Raw genomic sequence first — 19,975 nt, 5'->3', positions numbered from 1 at the left:
TTTTGTATGAGTTGAACTTTTAAGTAAAAGGTTTCTCATGAAAAGTTTGAGTTCCTAGGGTTAGTCTATGGTCGTTATTGAGTTTCTTATCAGATCAAGTAAGACATGCACATACAATTTAATCTAAATGCATTACAACTGAAATAATAAATGTCTTCACTCTTTGCTTTTCAATTTTCCATGTAATAAGTTGTGTGATGTGAACTTTAAGAGGCTCATGGCCTCTGTATTGCAATGACCATTTGTGCCTTCTGAAACATAAATTTGTTCATGCATTAAATGCACAAATGAGATACATATGATTTGTCATTATCAAAATGGGATAGGAATCAAAAAGTTAACATATGGTTAGGTGTTCTACTCCTACCCTTGGATTGCTCGGAGATTGGAGAAACCTCCAAGTTCAACATTTTTTTGGCAAGAAGATCAAGTGTTATCATGTATTTCAGCTTAGTCTCCTTAGCTTGTTGAAAAACTTGTAAGGCAAGGGCTCTGGATTTGCTACGAGTAAGTGGACTTGCAAAATTGATATTGATATCATCACTTCTAGATCCAAAAAACCACAAAGGGTGCAGTGACATTCCTATTGGCATGATTTTTCGTAGGAGCCATTAGATCTGATGAAGCAAAATTGAAAGGAGGAAGAGATAAGAGGCAAAGTTGTCCCACTGGGCGTGCCATAAATTGTTAACGACAAATTTCATGCCTTAAAATTAAAGACAAGAAAATTTGAACAAATTTTAATTTTTATATAATGAATAAAAGAACGGGTACAATCTCTGCATATTTTACAATAAAATAAAATTCCCTCTAATTCAATCTCCTTGATAGTGAATCCATTGAGAAGCATGTTCCCGAAGACAATGGTGCATTTGCTGAAGGATCAATTTAACAATCTGCAAATGGTGGCTTTGCTTGATCCGGGATTAATTCGACCAAATCTTTGATGAAATAAGTGGTAAATTTTTCAAATGACCAAATTGATGATCTACGAAAGGTGAATTGGTTTAATCTTTGATTTATACAAATGAGATCTGCCAATTTGAGGATTCATGGTTACCGCCGAATGAATTAATAGTAGATCTTCCAAATGATCAATTTCATAGTTTACGAAAGTTGGATTGGCTTGATCCTAGATTAATTTAACAAGATCCGTTGATTTAATAAAATTAACAATTCGTTAGAGAATGAATCTAGATCCGATTTCGTTAGCACGAGCTTAATCACAAACAAGTGATATCTGAAGAAAACTCAATCGCCCACTACTGGATGGAACTTTGAGTATTTTTCAATTACTGAAATTGCTGAAGAATGAAGGTTGATTCTTGATTTGCGCTTGCCTCTTTCTTTCTCTAGGTCAAGTTCTCTTCTTCTTCTTCTTCTTTTGTCCCCTTTCAAATCCTTTTTTTTTTTAAAGGCAACCATAGTGAGTATTCATAGGTAAAATTATGGTTGTGTGGAAACCTCGAAATCTTGCATATCTTGTCAATTTGTCTTTAGTATGCAGGATTTGCAAAATGAGTCAACTTTGTTGTAAGCCTACGATTCTTTTTTAATGAGGCCCAATATATATTGAACCAAAAAAAAATTAGCCAAATATATTTTATTTTGACAGATTTAAATTTTAGGTATTAGTATTTATTTATTTTTGTCCTACAATATCAAAATGGATTGTCCTTGATAGTTATATACTTGTGGGAATGCATTAGGATAATACCTAAAACTTGGAAGGATCAATAAATAAAGAGATTTTTTTTATTTATTCAACAGAAATACTTGCATACAATTCTGGTATCATCATCATCTTAAAACGTACACAATAAATGGATGGGTTGATTGTTGAGAATGGGTGGATTCGTGATTTTGCAATTTTTAAATCTATCTATTTATCTAATTGGTCCAAAAAATCTAGCGTGATTAAAAAGAACTAGGAGGAGCGCGTGAGCTTGGAACTGCAGAGGATCAACTAATAAGGTTGCAACTGTAGAACATACTTATGAAAGTTAAGAAAAGAATTCAAAATCAAATAAACTTTTTATTGTATATTGAAAACAAACTTACTTAAGTTTATTGATCAAATTTTTACAGGACAAAAATCCTAAGGACAAAGTACGAGAGAGAGAGAGAGAGAGAGAGAGAGATAGTTTAGTGGAGCTCGAAGCTCAGGCTTTCCCTAGAGGAAATTAAACCCCCAACTTGGTGCAAGTTTACAAAGAAAATGAAATACATATTTGTAGACCTATGGCTCGAACTTCAAACCATTTGAAATCCGGGGTGAATTAGTGTGGGTGATCTTTGGGCTCCATCGACCACCAAATTCAACATTGGATCCATTACAAGATAGACGAACCGCGCAATAAGACAACAAACTTTAATTAAAGGTGACAGCACATGGACGGCTGCATTTGTGTGGGAACCCACCACCTTTAAAAAATTAACAGACTTAAAATTAAATTTACAACCCTGGCCCTAAGTGGTGGACAAGTGTAAAACTCTCCGCTTACCAACACTCTAATTACAGAGTTGGAGAAAAGACTCCTAGCTGCAAAATGATGACTTTTGTATTTGATAAGAACGTCTTGGCAGAGTCTTTTGTCCTCTTTTGATAATGGTAGACAATGAGTTTATGTGTCATTCCTCTTTTGAAAAGTAGATGCTGATGTATCATCTTTTCTTTGCTGAAATTATTTCTTTTTTGATGATTTTTGATATTTTGATTTCAAGGCTTTCTCAGCCATTGGATCTTCTTTATGAATAAAATTGTACTAGTTCTCGATGTCTAATCCCAGGAGATTGAGATCAACGGTCTTGGGAGAATCTTGATCTGTTGAGTTTAAATCAGACGATTTGAGTTAAGCAATAATTTTGATCAACTTCATTTTCATACTGTTAGACTTTGATCTCCTTGAGCATACTGAAATAGTGTCTTCGTCTTCATAGACCTTCTTCTTATCCTTGGTTTTTGGATAGGAACCTTCAGAAACAGCAGGAGAAATTTGACTAGAAGCTTGAGCGAGTCATGCTCTAACTTTGCCTTTGAGCATAGTGAATTTGTCCCACCATCTAACTTTATAGATTCTTCAAACAACTTTTGAAAAACAAATTGAGTTTTCTTTTGGAGGAACTATAGTATAGTCCAAGCAAAAGATCCAAGTGATCATGAAGAATGAACAGAACAGTAGGAACTTAAAAGACAGATCATAGTGGTCTTGAGGAGGGTGAAAATTCTTTTGAAATAATTCAAAATCATTATGAATGACTTCTAGGAAAATACTGATTTTAGGACCAAAGAATTTGAACCAAGGAAAAACCCATTTGGGAAAACTTTTTTAAAACTTTTTGATCAAAATGAATAAACCATGAATGACTATAATTCCGAACGAACATTGTATTGAACCAAGCATTGATGTAGTCTTTGTAATCATAGGTTTGAGGACAAAAAAACTCCTCTAAATCTTCTTGAGATGCGTGGGTGCTGACCCCACTCGGAAGGAGTAATTATTTTCAAATTTTTGATTTTTGAAAAGTTTACTTTTGAAACATCTTGAAGATCATAATTATGATCTATTAAAACTGAATTTGTTTCAATCAAAATTAATTCGTAAAACTTTCTATCCTTTAGAGGGTCAAGAATGTCAAAGTGACATCTTCTAAAGAAATAATTTTTGATAACTTCGAAGGAGGAAGATGAATCTCATTCGGGTTCAATGGGAAACAGATTGTCAATGATATCTTTCGTAATAATATAACCTTTTGCAATCTTCTTTTGAGAAGAAGAAGAAGAAGAACTCTATTGTCCTTCTATAAATTCTTTGAATGAAGGAGTTTGAACTGTTGAAGGTTTGATAAGGGGTGTATACCTGTTTTGGATTGGGACATCTTTTGAGAAGGTGACTTTTGAATAATAGTCACAGGTTGTTTGTCGTGACATTTTTTCCCTGTAAAAAATCCCTTGTAAGAAAATCTGGAATTGAATTTGAAGTTCCTTTTATGAATTCAATTTGAAAATCAAAAACAGATAAAATAGCTTGACATCTTGCAAAATTTTGTTTTGAAATGAGATTTTTAACATCTTTTTCTAAAATATCTTTTGCACTTTTACAATCTACTCTGAGTAAAAATTCCTTACTAAATAAATCATCTTGAAATTTTTGAATACATAAAATAATTGATAAAATTTCTTTTTTAATTGTTGAATAATTGACTTGAGGATTTGACCAGACTCCTGAATGGAATCTGACTAAAGTTTCCTTTTATCCTAGCCGTTGTTTGAGAATACCTCCAAATCCAACATTAGAGACATCTGTTTCTACAATCATGAAAGCCTTTGAGTCTGGAAGACTAAGGCACGATAAATTTTTTACTAAGGTTTTGACTTTGGTTTTGACTTTAATGACTATTTGAGTATGTTCATAAGACCATGCAGGTGGATTCTTTTTTAATCTTTTGTATAATGGTTTAAGAATAATTCTAATTTTTGGAATAAAATCTGCTACATAATTAAGACATCCTAGAAATATTTGAAGTTGATTTTTGTCTTTTATTTCATTTGGAAATTTGTCAACAAATTCTAATGATCTTTGTATTGGGGTAATTGTATTTTGATAAATATTATGCCCTAAAAATCTAACATTAACTTGAAATAATTTTATCTTTGGTTGTGAAACAACAAAACCATTTCTTTTTATTATTTCAAGAAAAATGTTAAGATGTTTAAAGTGTTGTTCTATTGATTCAGAGTATACAAGGACATCACCAATGTATACGATTGTAAATTTTGTATATGGATTAAAAATTTCATTCGAAATATTTTTCTGATGGTGCATTTTTTAGTCCAAAGGGCATTATGTTCCATTCGTAATGTCTAAATAGTATTGTGAATGCAATTTTGTATTTATCCTCTTTAGCTATATATATTTTTCAAAATCCCGGCTTCATGTCAAATTTTGAGAATATTGAGGTTGTACATAATCTATTTAATAAATCTTTTATATTAGGTATTGGATACCTAATCCATTGTAAAGTTTTGTTTAAAGATTTGTAATCAATAACTAATCTTGGAGCTCCTCTTTCTATTTCAGCTTGATTCTAAACATAGAAGGCTGAACAACTCCAAGGAGACGTACTTTTCCTTATTAATCTTTTGTCTAAAAGATCTTTAATCTCCTTTTTGAAGTATTCAAGTAATTCATGATTCATTTGAATTGGTCTTGCCTTAGTAGGTATTTTATCTTCTATAAAACCCTTTACATAAGGTAATTTAACTATATGTTTTTTTTCTTGACCAAAATGCATTAGGTAGATTTGAACAAACTTCTTTTTCTAATTTTTCTTTAAATTGTTCAATTTTACTTTTGATTTCTGGAGTTTGAATTCTTTCTTCAATTTTTTTATGATAGATTTCTTTGGATAATTGTTTAATATGTTTTCTTTTTTGCCTAATTAAATTAACTCTTTTGACTGCAAGATCTTTTAATGTATTTACTTCCCTTTCTTTCATTTTGTCAATAAATTCAAACATAATTTCTTGACCACCTATTTGTGTATGAATACCACTTTCGTCAACTCGAAATGGTTAAATTAATGTAAAAAACGGTGTTCCTAGAGTAATCTTTTGTTGCATATCTTTGACAAGTATGAAAGTTGTTTTTAAACAAATTTCTTGATTACATAAATGTACGTCTAAAATTTTGTATTGTATTTGAAGTCTTGCATTATTTGCTCCATACAATTGTGTTGTAATTTTTTCATAATATTGAGTTGGAATTAGTCCCTCTTGAACACAATTCATGTCTGCCCCAGTGTCTAATAGGGCACGGGCAACAAGAACAAATGTCTTATTAATTACAATTTTAATTTCTGTGTACCACTTATGTATATTGACTTTCGATAAGTATCCTAAAAAATCTTCTTTTTCACTATCTATTTGAAAGTTATTTTCTTCATCTTCAGATTTGATTATCTCAATTTTTTCTTTTCCTTTATTACAGTATGAATTAACTTTTATTTGCAGATTATTCATTTCCTCCTTATCTTATTTACCTCTTCTTTTGTATTATTAACTTCACGTTGTAAATCTTGGATGGTTGGTTGATTATGTGTATTATTGACCAAAAGTTCTTTTTCCCTATATCTATTAATAACTTTTGTAATATCATATCCTTTTCGAAACTTGGGTTTTTCTTCTTTAATTAATTGTTCTTTTAATTCTGTTAAGTATTTGTTTTTAACTTTTTGATCTTCCATATATTCAATCATTTCTAACATGACTTCACTTTATTTTGTAATAACATTGAGAGATTTTGAACATTTATCACAAAAATAAAATCCTACTTCTTCTTTGCATGATTTTTCATCAAAGGATGATTTTGAATAATTTGAGGAAGAGATTTCTTGAATCTTATTAATAATCTCTTCTGATTCTAAAGATGATTCAGATGATATCTCTAATTCACTACTTATGATTAATGAAATCATTTTTCTTTTGAGTTCATCATTACATTTTAATTATTTTATCTCTTGTTTAATTCTACAGTCTTTTGCATAGTGACCTCTTTTTCCACATTTGAAACAAGTTATATCCTTTTTATCTTTATATTTTGTTTTACCTTTTGATGGCATAGGATTGTTTGAATAATTTTTCATTTCTTTCTATAATAATTTTTGTCATAATTTTTGTAATATTTTCGTTTTTTATAATACTTTTTATGATGCTTATGTCCTTTTGAAGGAGCTTGGATCCTTTCATACCCATATTGAGTACAAAAATCTCCTAATTCTCATTTATTCTTTTAAAATTCATTTTTCATTTGAGATTATATTTTGAGTTCGCTGCATAGTTTAAGGTCCTCATGATTTATAACACTGATGATCTGTCGATATGTAATTGCTGTATAATTTGTCCCTAATGTATCTTTGATTCTTTCTCTAGCTCTTTGAACAAATAATTTGGGTAATCCTCCTATAAACTTTTCTTTCCAAACCCCACTTATACCGTCTGGTCTCCATAAAACTTTTGCAAGGAAAATATCTTTGTACCATGAAAAATCAGAAAATTTTGGGCATTTGAGATTGACTAATATGACACTATTTTTCTCCATATTATCATTAAGATCTCCCGTAAAAGCTTTGAGTATTGATCATAGTAATGCTGATGGTTGACCGTCTCTTTCTTCTATTTTGTTTGCAGTAAAATTTTGATCTCTTTTTGCTAAAGTGAGATAATTATCCCATCAAGCTTTAAGTGACTCATTAAATCATTGAATAAGTATGACTGCTATTGTTGGTTCTTCAGCTCTTTGATTAGTTATTTTAAAAGTAATGGCTGCTAATGTCATTTGTTAAATTAAGGTAGTTATTTGATATTTTGTGAATCCATTAAGATTCCACTCATGTAGATCACTTGCGAAACTTTCTTATGATTTTAAAGGTTGATCTTCAAATAATAAACTTGGAGGTGTTGGTCTTTTGTAATAAGTTCTAGCACTTTTGCTTTTCCAAGAATTATTGTTTATTTTATTTATCTCAAAGTCACTTTCTTCTCTAAAACTTTTTTCTAGATTATGAATAGCTTCTTCTTTTGTTAACGTATTAACGTTTTTATGTTTTTTAAGAATTTCTTCAATTTTTCTAGTGATTTGATCATTTTGAGATTCAAAACTAAACTTAATGTCAGATAATGAGAAAGACTTGAATATTGGTTCTTTCTTTTTACTTTTACTTGTTTCTCCTTTTTCAAAGACACTATTGTTTTGAATCTCTAACGATCCTTCTAAAATATTTTCAATTCTTGTAGATTGATTTGCAATAGATTGAAGCATTTGATTTGTATAATTATTTTGACTAATGAATTGATCAAGATCTTTGTTTACTTGTTTAACTTCTTTATAAGGCGAGACTATAACTTCAGTTCCTTTGTAATCAATTTTGAAAGAATTTGTTGGCGGATGAGTTGATGACACATAGTTATTGTCTAATAACTTCCAATTCATTTTATTATTATGAATAACATTAATATTTTGTCTATCTAATAACTTCCAATTCATTTTATTATTATGAATAACATTAATATTTTGTCTATCTTTTAAATATTTAAAAAATAGAATATCCTTTTGAACCTTTTGTATTTCTTCTAACCATTCAACTTTTATTTTTTCTCTTTCTTCTTTATTATATTTTTCAAAGAATTTGTCTCTATTGTTTTTATTTAATTTATGTTTATAATCTTCTCTAAGGATTTCCATATTTGGTTCAAACATTTTACTTATGGTTAATAAAATCTTTCTTTGACTTTCTTCTAAGATCTTTCTTTGATTTTCATCTAAAGCTTGAGGCATAGTTGGAGAAATTGATTCTTTAAATTCTTCTTGATAATATCCTTGTGGTACTTATCGTTCAAAATTGATTCCTTTAAGTTTGTAAAATTTATTTGATTCTGTGCAAATATTTGAAATACTCTTTCTGCCTAAATCTTCAGATTATCTTGAACTTGATTGTCCTAGATTTCTACTTTTGGTTAATAGAGATCGAAAATTGATTTTGACATTTCCACTTAGATCTTGAATAATACTTGTAGCCATCGTTTTTTGTATTGATTGAATTTTTTATTCATGGTTTTCACTTAACTCATTAACATCTCATTCTCCCCCAGTTTGAATCTCATGCCAAAAAAGTTTCTTTGGTTGAGATACTATTGAGGCATGGTCATTATTAGCTTGCAATAATAATGTTGAACCTTTCGGACTTTCTTTGATAGTATTTGAAAAACTGTTCAAGTTGTTAATTTGTAATAGATTCTCTATATCATTTCAAAATTTGAAGATCTACAATCCATATTATAATTTTTTGTTTGAATGTCTAATGTTAGAAGGTTATATATTGATTCATCATGGAGGATTGCTCTAATGTTTGGATAACATTCAAAATATATTGAACTTTCGGCAATATTTGATTCTAACATTCCTAATAAGGAATCGTTAAGCTCATGATGTCTAGCGTTTTTAAGTAAGACACAGTATGACTTATTAAGATCGACTCTTGTAAGAGGAAATAGTCCTACTTTGACTATTTCAATATGAATCTTATCATATTTTGATCTAAGCGCCTCTAAATCTTCTAAACTCATGAATTTCTTTCGTTGTCTTACTTCGTTAGTTATTAATGAAATAGACTTATTAACCATTTTGACAAGATATTTTTCATGAAAATCTATTGAACCATTTTATTTAATTATTTGAACTTTTATTTAAGACATTTTTCATATTTCTTTTGAATTTTGTTTAGGTAAATTTTTACTATTCCAATTTGCAAGTCTTTTTTCAATATTTTTTAATGAAATTTGAATTTATTTTTTTATCTAATCTATTATTTGAAGTAGATTTTTTTTATCCACTTTAATTTCTTTGAAAAATTTCTCTGTTCGTTTAATATTTTGAACAAACCAATCCATAATCTCTCTAGAAAAAATCTAGCGTGTGCGTGAACGTGGAAATTTTAATTTGAAACCAAACAACGTCATCGTTTTTCCCGACCCCTAAAAAAAAAAAAAAAAAACCTCGAAATTCGAATATATAAAAATAAAAGCAAAAATTAATTCTAAAAAATATTTTTTTTAAATCCAGAGGGCGTTTCCATTTCTCTGTCTCCCAATACTCGAAGCCACATTCTTCTTGTTTCCCTCCACAGATCTCTGAAATCTCTCTCATCAAACCCTAATTTTCTCTCTCTAAACCTTCGATCATCTACTTTCCGTCGCAATCCCTTGCCGATCAGAAAGCTCTAGCTTTGCGCTCTGCATCTGCGTTTACTCTGCGCACCGATCGACTCGTCGTTGAATGGTGTAGAAGCTTCATGAAGGTTCGTTGAGCGTTTGGGTACATGCGGTTTGATGGATGAACGATGCCTGAACTGCGTAGTGGGGTGCGTAGAGGCCGGGCAACGAGGAATCCGGGTCCGATCGGAGGCAAAGACGCGGTGACGACTCGTCAGAGACGAAGAACGAGAGCTCAGGGTAGGAAGAACGAGGGTCTTGATACGACGCCTTTTTGGGGTAGGAAGGACCAAGATAACAAGATTCTGTGCGTCACGGGCGCTGAGATCAGGGAGCAGGTTGAGGAAAAGGAAATGGACGACGATAGTGGTCGCAGCGGCGATAGGGGTGCGGGCGCTGAGGATGAGGGAAGCACAGCTCCTCTTCCCGAGAAGGTTGTTTAACTCACTTAATTCATGGTTTTTAATTTTAGACGATACTGCTGTTTTACCTTATATTTGGTTCATCAGAAAATTTGGAGAAAAATGTAACAAATTGAAAACTTCAGTGTTTTGCTTTCATCTTTTTGAATGGGGTGTTCTTTTGAACTAAAGAAGGAAGAAAGCGAAGTGGCCGATCTTGATTTTAGTCCTAGCTGTGGAAATTTTAGATGTTTATTCTCAGTTTTATTGCTGATAAAACTGAGGAGAAGAAAAGAAAGATGAGCCAAAATTAGTTTTCAATGTTCTTTTAAGCTTCTCACAAATACTTCACCTCAAGTAAGCTATTTGTAGGCTAAGCTGAGTCAAGATTTTGATACTTGAGTGTTTGCTTCTGTCTTCTGGCATCATGTTATTTGTGTTTGGTTGTGCTTTTCTGACACTGAATGGGTTATGAGTTTGCAGGGTATTACCACTTTGATTTGACAGTTATGTTGTGTAGACGCAATGCATGGGGTGCAATACAAGCTGGTCTGAATTAATTTTGATGGCATTAACTTGCATTTCATTTTTAATGTCCAGTTCTGATTACTGCTGTCCCCATGCCCTGCATGGTTTAGTTTATATATGCAATTCTATTGACATTGATGATTGGCCTTCTTTCTATCACAACTCCTTTCACAAAAGATAAGTGCATTGTGACAGAAACGATGATAAGAGGAATAATGAATAGGAACTCATGATTTTGCACTGGAGGGGTTACAGCTAAATTTCAAGTCATGTGTGGATGATGCAACTTCCCTTTTTAACTTTGGTTTCTCCAAATTATGAAACAGGTCCAGGTTGGTGGTTCCCCAACATATAGGATTGAAAAGAAACTGGGGAAAGGAGGCTTTGGGCAAGTCTATGTTGGTCGACGCATTACTGGTGCAAATCCAAGTGAAAGAACTGGCCCAGGAGCTTTAGAAGTATGGTTTTTGCGTGCAGATGAATGTGTTCAATCCAGTGATCTGTGCATGGCATTATCCTGCTAACGTATTGTGCAATCTATGTAAATTGTAGGTGGCCTTGAAATTTGAGCATAGGTCCAGCAAAGGATGTAATTATGGACCACCATATGAGTGGCAAGTTTACAAGTGAGTTATCTTCTGACGCTGAGTTATATGCTTGTTTCCTTAACATATGAGTGTTTGCCATTGGGCTTTTGCAAGATATGAAGTGGTATTATTCATGTTTCTGCTGTTTGCTCAGTGCACTTGGTGGCAGTCATGGTGTACCTCGTGTACATTACAAGGGACGGCAAGGTGATTATTATGTGATGGTATGTGCCATTCGCTTTTACATGTTGTCCCTGATATTTTGACTGTAATTTAGCTTCTTCCTCCCCCCTTGGGACCTCGCTTCCTTTTTCTGGAATGACAAAAAAAACCCAGTAATCTTTACAGGTTATGGATATGCTTGGACCTAGCTTGTGGGATGTTTGGAATAACAATTCTCACACGTGAGTTTCTTTTCAAAACTGAGTCTTGAAATTTTGTTTCGTAGTTAGTTTGCATTTAATGTTCGTTTTCTCAATTTCAGGATGTCCATTGAAATGGTTGCCTGTATTGCCATCGAAGCAATCTCAATATTGGAGAAGATGCACTCTAGAGGGTGATGCCTTCTACTATTAATTGTGCTATGATGTCTTTCTTTACTTGGAGAAAAAATTATTGTTCAGAGTAAATGGGTTCCTTTGGTCTTGTGATGTTAACACTTTGTTGTTTTACTTATTGAAGTGTGATGAACTACAGAATGTGAGCAATTCTTTGCTTTGAATCACTTGGAGAGTTGATAATATTCTTGAATAATAGGATTGTATTTTGTTCCTGCCATTTCACATGTCCTTTTTGGTGGTTTTTCCTGATTTATTGCATTTGAACATGTTTTTTAGCTGTCTCTCTTTTTTTTTTTTTTGGTAATGATTAAGAGTAACATATATAATTTTAGGTAGTTTCAATGGTTTACAATCATTGTGATTTGTTTAATGCTACAGAGACTGATATCACTTTTGGCAGATACGTACATGGGGATGTAAAACCCGAAAACTTTTTGCTTGGTCCTCCAGGAACACCGGAAGAGAAAAAACTGTTTCTTGTTGACCTTGGATTAGGTAAATATTTGTTCATGGTACTTGTCATTGATGCTATGATAAGGTTGTACAATATAGGACATTGCAGATGTCTTATTTTCTCATCACCTATTTTGACATGGCAGCGACCAGGTGGAAAGATAGTTCAACAGGCCTACATGTTGAATATGACCAGCGACCTGATGTATTTAGGTAGAATAGAGACTGCTTATGACATTGACAGCAGTTTAGTTTCAACTTTCTCTTTGTCTCCCAGTCACTCTCTCTCTTTCTTTCTCACTCTAAAATTGCTGCTTACTGGTGTATTATCCTTTTGATGCTGCAGGGGAACAGTGCGCTATGCTAGTGTGCATGCTCATCTTGGTAGAACTGGTAGCAGGAGAGATGACTTGGAATCTCTTGCTTACACGCTCATTTTTCTACTCCGTGGCAGATTGCCTTGGCAAGGATACCAGGTCTGCAGATTCCATTCTTGAGTGCTTTTTTTTTTTTTTTTGTTTATATATCATTCTGACAGAACTGTTTTTTTTTAGGGAGAGAATAAAGGTTTTCTTGTTTGCAAGAAGAAGATGGCAACTTCTCCAGAAACGCTCTGTTGTTTTTGCCCTCAGCCTTTTCGGCAATTTGTTGAGTATGTAGTGAACTTGAAGTTTGATGAGGAACCAAACTATGCGAAATATATTTCCCTTTTTGATGGGATTGTTGGTCCAAATCCAGATATTAGGCCAATTAACACTGATGGTGCCCAGAAGGTGCTTTTTATGTTCTTCCTTATATCATTTTTCCCATTGTTCAATTAAAACATTTCTACAGTTGTCATATTGTTTGAGATCAAAGTTTATTAGAGCCTTCATTTGGGGGGCATCTAACATATAGTCACTGGTTGTGAAGCTTATATATCAAGTTGGGCATAAGAGGGGAAGGTTGACGATGGAGGAGGAAGATGACGAGCAACCAAAGAAAAAGATCCGGATGGGGATGCCTGCAACCCAATGGATCAGTGTTTACAATGCCCGCCGGCCAATGAAGCAGAGGTATATGAAAAAAGTTGCATGGTAGGTTTATTTATTCTGCAGAAAAAGCCTGAAACAGTTGACTTTTTACTTCTTCTGTAGATATCACTACAATGTGGCAGATGTGAGGCTTTCCCAACACATAGATAAAGGAAATGAAGATGGGCTATTTATCAGCAGTGTTGCTTCTTCTTCAAACCTATGGGCTCTCATCATGGATGCTGGCACTGGATTTAGTGCTCAAGTTTATGAACTCTCACCTTATTTTCTCCACAAGGTTGCTTATGTTCATTTAGGATAACTCATGGCTATCCATTAGTACTTACGCAAATTAACTAATTTGTCTCTTGGTTCTTGTCTATATTGAAGGAATGGATTATGGAACAGTGGGAGAAGAATTATTACATCAGTGCAATAGCAGGAGCTAATAATGGGAGTTCCTTAGTAGTAATGTCTAAGGGTTAGTTTATTTTCTTAAATATTTATATATTTTGACAATGTTTACTTCTCTGGCTTGACTTCAATTACTGCTCAAATATAGGCACCCAGTATTTACAGCAGTCCTACAAAGTCAGCGAGTCATTTCCATTTAAGTGGATAAATAAGAAATGGAGGGAGGGTTTCTATGTCACAGCCATGGCCACAGCAGGAAGTAGATGGGCAATTGTTATGTCTCGTGGTGCAGGATTTTCTGACCAGGTTTTGTTAGCATCTGTGGGCCATTGTGCATTTGAAATGCGATTTCTTGTGGAAAAGAAAATTGCTTAATTCATGTTTTTTGACTTGATGTCAGGTTGTGGAGTTAGATTTTCTGTATCCTAGTGAAGGTATTCATCGGCGATGGGATTGTGGTTATCGCATCACATCAACTGCAGCAACTTGGGATCAGGCTGCTTTTGTTCTTAGTGTGCCAAGAAGAAAACCAACAGATGAAACCCAAGAGACACTACGAACGTCTGCATTTCCTAGCACACATGTTAAGGTTGGTTTCTGTGTGCATGTATACATATGTATATGTATGCCTATATGTATTCAACACTTTGTTCTGGACATTCAGAGTTCATATGTGGTGTTTTTCTTGCAGGAGAAGTGGGCAAAAAATCTTTATATTGCTTCTGTTTGCTATGGTCGGACTGTTTCCTGAGCTTGAAAAGTTTTTCTGGAAATCAGGCTTCTGTATTTTGATTGTTCGCTTTCAGGGCTGCAAGCCACCTCTCACCTTCTCTGTCATGTTTGGAGCGAAAATTCCTCAGAAGCCAAGCAGACTCATTATGGCATTTGGATTTGATGTATGCAAACTTACGTTGTCACCATCACATAGTATCTATTACTAACACCTGTGCCTCTTTTAAGCTAGCATCCGTTATCATTCATGTAAATGAGATGGTGTATTTACTTCTCAAAATGTTTGTATAGTCTTGAACAATAATTACTTGGTTAAGGGCATGTGCACAGGTCATATTTTGATTTTGATGGTATGCATTTTGAAGAGTTTGCAGTGGTGGGATCTGGACATTCTTAGCTGTTCCTTCTGTCCCTTTTTTATTTGAACTTTTAAGGTCAAGACCTTGTGACTCTTCACCTTTCTGGCTTTGGGATGCTTGAAATCAACCTGAGAAAAGGGATGTTAATCATTTTGTATAATCGGAAGCAATCGTTTGCTAAATTTTCTTTTATTATTTTCTCACTTCTTATTTAACCATAATCATTTATGTATATCTGCATTCCTCTCTTCAAGCAATGGGATGCACTTTTTACATGGTTTGTCTGAATTTTTGCTAATGCAGTTGGTGAAAATGCTACTAACTTGCCATGAAGATTTTGATAGAACCAATTAAATTTGACATATAATTTGCCCCATTTCCCTATTAATCAAATTTGAATTACAAGTTTGTTTCATAGAGTGCAGTATGACGGCAGTTGTTTTCAAGCTTTTGATTTGCCCTGGAAGCAAGTTATAAAGTTAAAGATGAGGTGATTTCTGGAAACATAATATTTAGCAAGCTAATATCATCATAATAGTGTTAGATATTTAAATTTTTATTTTTGTTTCATGTAATGCTAATGAGCAGTTATTGCTGTTATAAGGCTTTTTAGAAAAGACAGCCTCACAAATGCTTATCTTTCAAAGATATGGTGGATGATACATGTGTTGTATTTTGCTCTCTCTCTCAAGCAGACAATTTGGTTGCAAAAAATCTCTAGAAGTTTTTTAAATTTACAGTGCAAGATGCACTAGTTTTCAAAGTGATCCTGGGTGGATAATTGTTGAAAAGCTGTGTTGTTCATATCGTTTCCCTAGGAAGTGTTATTTGTTGAAATGCCATCTAATTGTGGAGGAGGTTTTACTACCATTCATGCTTGAACTGGTCATTAGCTTCTGTAACCAGACCTTTGATCTAATTCCTTTCCTCATGAAGTGTGAGGATATGAATACACTAGATGTGCTAGTATATAATTTTGCGTCACTGGTTTTCTTCCCCCAAGTGGGTGAGTCAAAAGAAACATCATTAGTGAAAGCCTTAGCTGGAGTGAAAATCAGTGATGCCAAAAGACCAGCCAATCCCTCATGGACCTCGACTTTGTAAGTCCTATGAGTGTAAATGGAAAATCTTTTTGGATCACCTCTGCATAACTTCACTACTAGATTTTCATTCCTTGGTTAATTTTATCTCCTCCCCACCCCCTTTTTTTGGGATTTCAGGGCCTTTGCTTATTTGGCTGAAGAGAACTTACCCCTATCCTTCGTTTGAAAAGGTAAATGTCACTATTTGCACTTGTTGCCAGTGTTTCTATCTACCATGCACAACCTTTTATGTGCCCTTGTATTACCTGCTCCTGTTGTTTCCCATCAAAACAGACTGAATCTGAAGCAAGCATTATCCATATTGGGTGCACTTGGTATCCAGAATGGTGTTGCTGAAGAAAGTGGAGTTGCCTCCCAAGTGATGGTAGGTTATTGTCTTGAGGTAAATTTGAAATTACACTTTCAATTTCTTTTACCGTTGCATGTGCTTGGCATTTTTCCTATGTTGGTCTCTTTTACAATGATGCATTCATTTAAAATCAGATTGGAAGAAAGCAGATCCATTTGATTTCTATGAGAACTGAGATGTCCCAGCATGTTCTTACTGCTGGTAGATGGTGAACGGATATGAGCATATTTCTTATGTTGTTTCTCTATTATTGGCATTGGATATAGCCACTTCATATGCATGTTTATTTGCAGTTTTGCAAGTTATCCTGCTTCACATCAGTCCTTTGTAGATGCTTAGATGCAAAAACAAAATTGGTCTTCGAAGTAGCCTGTTCACTTCTTGGCTACTCCTAAATAGTTTGCAGCCTGCATTTTGATCAGGTCCTATTGTTTGCCAACTTGACTTTAAATTTTGAACCAAATCTGTAATTTGTGGAATGCAAATCTCTCTCCATGGGGATGAAAATGACAACATTAAAAATATGACAGGATTAGTATGAAATGATGACTATTTTAAATATAGTTAGAAATGTATGATTCTCAATTTGAATAGGACGATTCATATCGAGAAAGGCATAAATCAGTTTGAATCCCATGAAGATTCATAGAAGGCTGTGAATAGTGGTGAGTCGAATAATTCACCTCACAAATCAATGAATTGAGTCGAATTGTAAGATTCAAATCGTACTCCCCTCTCCCCAACTTAAAGACTTGTTACTTTTTTTTAAGGTGGCTGTCTATTTGGTATTTATGTCTGTTGGCCTTCTCATTCTGCGCCTTCCTTTCCTGTCATTTGATAATATTAGAATAAAGCAAGAGTTAGAGAAGGAAACCAGTCTAGAGAAAAAAAAAAAAACCCCCCAAAGTTGACTAGGCAGGTGAGCTTGTGGTTGGCATGTTGCCTACTCCACTACATATTTAAGAGTCTAATTTATTAGTTTTTGTTTTAATTATTTTTATGTTTTTCTATTTACTTTTTCTTGTTTTAGTTGTTAGAGAAAGGCCGCATTAAAAATGACAATTTTTCACTAAGATCAAATTATTATTGTTTTAAATTTATTTTTTCCCTTGGAAATCATCAACCTCAATTTGATATTTAATGGTGGGGAATGGCTAGATAATGGTATACCTTGTTTGTATGGTGACTTTTCCTTTTTATATCAATATATGTTTTGAGTTAAATAGATCAGGGTAAGATAGAAGAGTACAAAACTTGCTTCGAAGGCAAGCGCCATCTCAATTATTAACATGTTTTATCCATATTTGTTGAAATTTCAATGGATTTTATTATTCTACTTAGGTAGTGTTTGGAAGAATGGATTTCAAGCCTTGGATTTGGATTTGTGTGGATTTTGACAAAATTAAATACTACATATTCTGTCTTGTTGAAATCCACACAAATTCCAAATCCAAAGCTTGAAATCCAAGCTCTCAAATACAGGATTAGTGTACATATATGCAAGTCATTTGGGAATGATTGTCCAAATTTTTATCAAATTTTGGGACTCTGAGTAGATTCTTGATTCATGGATTAGGGATTTTGATTACAATTCAAATGACAATTTATTATTTAATAATTAATATAATGTTGTTTTGCAGGGATCTCGGCGAACCTTCGATGTCTACAATTGTTTGCTGCTACTTCTCTTGAATGACTTCATCTCAGAAGATGTTAATTAACAAGATTCATTTATTGATTGGAACTTGATTGCATTGAAACCTGAATGCCTGAACCTAGACCTCCATTTGCTTTTTTGGCTTGGTCAAGCAAATGTGCTAGGCTTAGAGGAATGTTCATTTTTTTTTTTCACTTTTCCTTTATCATTGTTTTTACTTTTATTTTCTTTCATGGTATTCTTTTGCATGATCACCTAGTGACTTGTCCTGGGGGTGGTTGTGCTGTATTGCTTGTTTATTCACCTTACAAGGGTTTGAAATCTGGGTTTTTAGTTTTTTTTTTCTTTGCCTTAATGACTAATGTAGGTTACTAGTTTTCGTCTTCAAATACTACCAGCATTTAGATTCCTGCAGACCCCTATTTACTAATATGACCTTGGCATCCCATGTTTGTGAGCTTGGAGTTTTGGGCCTTGAATTTGAATTTGTGTTGATTTGGATGAAATGTAACACAAAATTATGTTGAATCTTACAAATCCAATTTGGGGATCTAAAATTCATGCTTTCAAGCACAAGGATATTTGTTGTATGGCAGTAGGAATATGCATCTCTATATATGCTTATTTTGTTTTTATTGCACAGGCTGCTCTCTTCCCTTCTTTTTTCATAATTTTTATCTTTTGAGGGAGATGTGATTGTCATTGAGAAAATGTATTCATAGTTTTACCCTTTGGACTTCAGTGATTACAGTCATTTACACATGGAGGGATCAATCTGTGGGCATATTGCCCCAGCCTTTGTGGGAAAGATGTGTGGTATGACTGGGATTATACTGCTCTTTTGATGGTCATCAGTTTATTCGTTTTACAGAATTGGAGGCAGAATACCGGAAAAATGATACTAGGAACGATATGAGAAGCAGTTGTCATTCCACTTGGTTTGGAGGTTTATGAAAACCCAGTCAGTTGAGTTGCGATTGATAGTTCCTTCAATAGCCTTTAATCTGCTTAATTTACTGTGGAAATTCTGATCATTTCATGAATTGACCGTCAGCTTTATCCCTATTTGTCAACCAGCTAATTTATTCCAAGGGCATATGAGTTCCATAAGTTTCATTGAATTGTATTTTATTTGCTAGTGTTTTATGAATGATACCCATAGCCATCCCGTTCTGTGTTTATTTGGAGTTGTGGTTTGCTAACAATGTCTCTAGCAACTGGTGAGGTGAATCTGTATATAAGTTGTGGTTAGGACATCTTTGGGAATGTCATTTCGGGGCCTTTCAGATTTTGTGGACTTTGGACAAGTTTAGTGTGGGGATTGAAATTTGGGAGGTAAAAATCCTGTAGCGTGTAGGTTATGTTCTGGTGACGTGTTGTAAATGTTTTTGCACGTTTATATATATATATATATATATATATATATATATAATTTGAAGTTGGAAACGTTGGCTTCCAGACACAGAATTTTCACAAATTTTACCATACGGTGAATCAATTTGAACAGATGCTAATTCAATGGTTTTTTGAATCAGTTAATGCTATAGCAATCGGGTGAGGTAGAAGGGTTTTCTTGAGTTTTGTGATATTATGTACTTGTGGATTGACTCTGCACATCACGAGTGATGTATAGCCAGTAACATGCGACTCTGTTGGGTCCGAACTAGGGGTGTACACGGTTCGGTTCAGTTACTGCCAAAATTGTCAACCGAATTGAGCTGAATGTCTCGGTTTTTAAAACTATTGAACTGCAATCGAATCGTATATCATCGGTTTAAAATCAAACCAAATCGTTTATTTTACGGTTCGGTTTGGTTATTTTGATTTTACTAAATTTTAGACTAACAAAATAAAAAAAATAATTAAATGAAGCCAACCATAGCCAACTGGGCCACGGCTCTAGGACTTTGATTGCAAACCCCAGCGCAGAAGAGATTCAGCATATCCAACTTCAATAAATTGGGTGAGGAAAATTTTTTCTTCCTTTTCCAACCAATGTGGGACAGCCAAAGCAGTAGAGCACCAAGATAATGTCGGCGTGAGTCCGTGA

General features: G+C 33.7%; 1 protein-coding gene across 4 annotated transcripts; it reads left to right on the top strand.

Moving 5' to 3' along the window:
* Positions 1 to 9,457: 9,457 nt before the first annotated feature.
* On the top strand, positions 9,458 to 18,343 carry LOC131151841 (casein kinase 1-like protein HD16). 4 transcript variants are annotated; one of them, XR_009135773.1, is made up of 20 exons: positions 9,606 to 10,203; positions 11,025 to 11,156; positions 11,251 to 11,324; positions 11,440 to 11,509; positions 11,634 to 11,689; positions 11,770 to 11,841; positions 12,246 to 12,340; positions 12,445 to 12,511; positions 12,645 to 12,774; positions 12,853 to 13,071; positions 13,211 to 13,353; positions 13,435 to 13,609; positions 13,702 to 13,792; positions 13,874 to 14,031; positions 14,126 to 14,314; positions 14,417 to 14,621; positions 15,242 to 15,306; positions 16,037 to 16,089; positions 16,193 to 16,283; positions 17,909 to 18,343. XR_009135773.1 is itself a non-coding variant. In XM_058103288.1 (16 exons), the coding sequence occupies exons 1-16, from the start codon at positions 9,898 to 9,900 to the stop codon at positions 14,474 to 14,476; spliced, it is 2,037 nt and encodes a 678-aa protein (XP_057959271.1). In that variant the 5' UTR covers positions 9,458 to 9,897; the 3' UTR covers positions 14,477 to 15,011. The 4 variants fall into 4 exon arrangements, 1 of the variants encoding a protein (XP_057959271.1); XR_009135775.1 differs by having other exon boundaries at positions 16,193 to 16,301; XR_009135774.1 differs by having other exon boundaries at positions 15,235 to 15,306.
* The last annotated feature ends 1,632 nt before the right edge of the window (positions 18,344 to 19,975 follow it).

This window comes from Malania oleifera, chromosome 3, assembly GCF_029873635.1.
Source record: "Malania oleifera isolate guangnan ecotype guangnan chromosome 3, ASM2987363v1, whole genome shotgun sequence".
NCBI classification, from domain to species: Eukaryota; Viridiplantae; Streptophyta; class Magnoliopsida; order Santalales; family Ximeniaceae; genus Malania; species Malania oleifera.
This window is presented reverse-complemented; position numbering and strand designations above follow the sequence as displayed.